The following is a 2,905-nucleotide window of genomic DNA, read 5'->3' as shown; positions in this document are numbered from 1 at the left end:
TTTTGGGAACAGAAAATAATTGTTTTCCCCTGGTAAACTAATTGTACCATGAGTAGTTTTGTTTTCCATGGATCAAATAGAGGACAGGGGTTTATAGCATGCCATGTGTAATTCATTATAGTGTCCAGATGTATTTTTCTGTAATTCATATTTAAGAGAGTGAACCAGTATTGATGATGAGTGCAGTGGTCATCATTGGAACACTTTGAATTACATGTTTACTCTTTGTATACATTTTGAAAAACAATGTATGTCTTTCCAGACAAAGGATATTTCTTCATGTTAAATAAAATGAATAAAAAGAAACAAGCCAACTAGGTTTATATTGTTCTAATTGATACAATTTATTGGTTCATCAAAAGACTAGAAGAAATTAAATTTTAATGGAAGTAATGAACACGTTTGAAAGAACCAATTCTGGGATTAGTAGCACCCCAGTCAGTGTATCTTCTGTACTCTTCAGGTTTCAAGTAATACTGACGTCCTCTGTAGTTGGGTTCCTCATAGAACATCCAGTATCCATCTTGTACATGGACAGAATGAATGTCATGATACCGGAATCTGTCATAGACATTTGGACAATCTTCAGTGAATTCCATCATCTGACCTCTGAATTCTTCTCTCTCATAGATCCTGATTCTGAATGAACCTTCATGCTGTTAAAAATAGGAATCAGAATAAAGATGGGGCAAAATTATCCAAAAGTGTGCCCTTTGGCCAAAGGCTCTTCAAATGGTTTTCCACTTTACTTTTTTTTCTGTCCATTAAGTTCTTAATAGGAAAAACAAAGTGCTAATTCATGTGCAAATTGGCAACCTGGCATGTCATTTGCTTTAGATTATTCAGATTTGGAGACCTACCTTCTTATTTTTTTTAATAAGGGCAAGACTTCGGTTGGCATAAATGGTATTGTTTCTGCCAATTGTTGTTCTGTGAAGTCTCAAAGTGAAAGTAATTTTTATAGCTTTAGAAAGGTTCATGCTGCTGTACATTACAAATCATGTAGGTAAAAATATAAATATATTAATATTTTAATATAATAATATCATATTAATATAGTTAATATAAATATATAGTGAATATATTTTTATTTACAGTTTATTGTTCTACCAGCATGCATTCATGCCTACATACACACATGCACACATACCCCTTGCAATACGGTATTTTTGGCACATTTATACTTTTCAAAAAAGTTAGCATGAGCGTGGTTTTTAAAGTGACATGCACATAGTTACCTGGGGGCTCAGACGACAAGATTTAATGGAGTCATTGTAGCCCATCCATTGTTGAAAGTCAGGATATTCTCCCCTGTGAAGAAAGTACTGGTGTCCTCTGTAGCTGGGATGTTCATACAGGATCCAGTTTCCACTTTCCACACGGATGGAGTTGCAGCGTCTGAAGTATGAGGACAGGTCTGGGCATTCAGAGTTACACTCATAGGAGCGACCCTGGAAGTTTTTGTCCTCATAAAAGATGATCTGTGGAATGAAATACAATTGATTTACACTTTTTGTGATTTTTTTTCGTAGCTTGGTGATATATCTGCCTTTGAATCTTTAGCTCTGCACACATACAAAGGTATATGGAACACACAAAACCTTGAGGTGGACAAGAGCACAGTTGTAAAATATGACCAAAGGATCTTACTGTTGGCATAGCAAATGAAAAAAAGAAGCTAGGGGATGACTTTGCCCACCAACTCCCTATAAAATGAAAATATCTCTTTCGAGCAGACTGGTTCTTTAGTAGTTTACCCATAACCATGACTCTGTGACTCATGATGGAATCCTAAATTAAATTGGCAGAAATGCTAAATAAGTGCTGTCAGATTAATTTGCTGCCTTTTAAGGGTATGTTTTAAAGGTACCAAAATTAAACACTGTCTTCAATATATCTACCCAAAGGTGTCTACATTAATAGTTGAAAAGGACAGGTATTTGAATTTACATACAAAGGATGTATTGATTTTTAACATTTAAGTGTTATATGCTAATATTTCAAAAATTGTTTTGTCTTACCTTTCCCATTTTTAATGTATCTTTAGTCACTCAAGCCACAGTCTATGTGCTGATGTTAGAATGGGAGAATCCTTCCTTTATATGCACCCTGTTTTGCATACATTGAAAATAAAGCTGACTTTTTACTCAGTAAGCAGAATGCACAGCTCTTTTTTATCGAGTATTATGTAAAGGTCACATTGTTCCGTCACTGTGTGTGGTTATTGTTGTAGTGTATTTGCTTTCACCTGTATTGTAAAGCTGGACCTAAACAAATACATAGAACAAAAACATTTTACTGTCCAGTCAGCGGTTTCTTTTCTTTTTGAATATGCTGTTTTAACTGTTAATACAAATAAAATAAAAATTGCATAAGCTTTTATCACCATTTTACTCTAATTGTTAAGTGAAATCAATCCATATTTTAGTAGCAAAACTGAAGTTTCTGTTTTCACACTTTTACATCTTTTAAGCTTAATGCTCTTTGTGAACAATAATGAAGTTTTATAAGAAACATTTGACATATTAAATTATAGTTAAAGCCAGCAAAAAAAAAAATGCTGTTATATACAGTTTTACTTATATGCCTAAAAAATGTAGCATCTCAGTTTACAGATACATTACTGGGTTTATAAGTTTTAATGTTCTTTGTAGAATAATTAAACAAAACCCCTACAAAAAAAAAGAAGTATGTAAGAGCTAAGTATGGCAAACTAATCTCATAGAGTAAACTCCTAGTTATCCGGCACCCACGGGGATCATTAGATGCTGAAAAACTATAGTTTCTTCTGCTCAGTGGGTAGGTGCAATAGCCAGCCTGCTATTGTCTATTGTAATTTTAAATAACCAATAGCAGGCTGGCTATTGCTCCTCGTTGTTTACTTTCTGCTGCCGACCGTGAAATC

General features: G+C 34.0%; 1 protein-coding gene across 1 annotated transcript; it reads right to left on the bottom strand.

Moving 5' to 3' along the window:
* Positions 1-380: 380 nt before the first annotated feature.
* Positions 381-2,030, bottom strand: LOC108790169 (gamma-crystallin-3-like). Its single transcript, XM_018560380.1, has 3 exons — positions 2,022-2,030; positions 1,239-1,481; positions 381-656 (listed from the first exon to the last, which is right to left on the bottom strand). The coding sequence occupies exons 1-3, from the start codon at positions 2,028-2,030 to the stop codon at positions 381-383; spliced, it is 528 nt and encodes a 175-aa protein (XP_018415882.1).
* Positions 2,031-2,905: the final 875 nt, after the last annotated feature.

This window comes from Nanorana parkeri, unplaced genomic scaffold (genome assembly GCF_000935625.1).
Source record: "Nanorana parkeri isolate BGI_ZX_2015 unplaced genomic scaffold, ASM93562v1 scaffold453, whole genome shotgun sequence".
NCBI classification, from domain to species: domain Eukaryota; kingdom Metazoa; phylum Chordata; class Amphibia; order Anura; family Dicroglossidae; genus Nanorana; species Nanorana parkeri.
The sequence above is the reverse complement of the archived record's forward strand: the minus strand, read 5'-3'. Positions and strand labels throughout refer to the sequence as shown.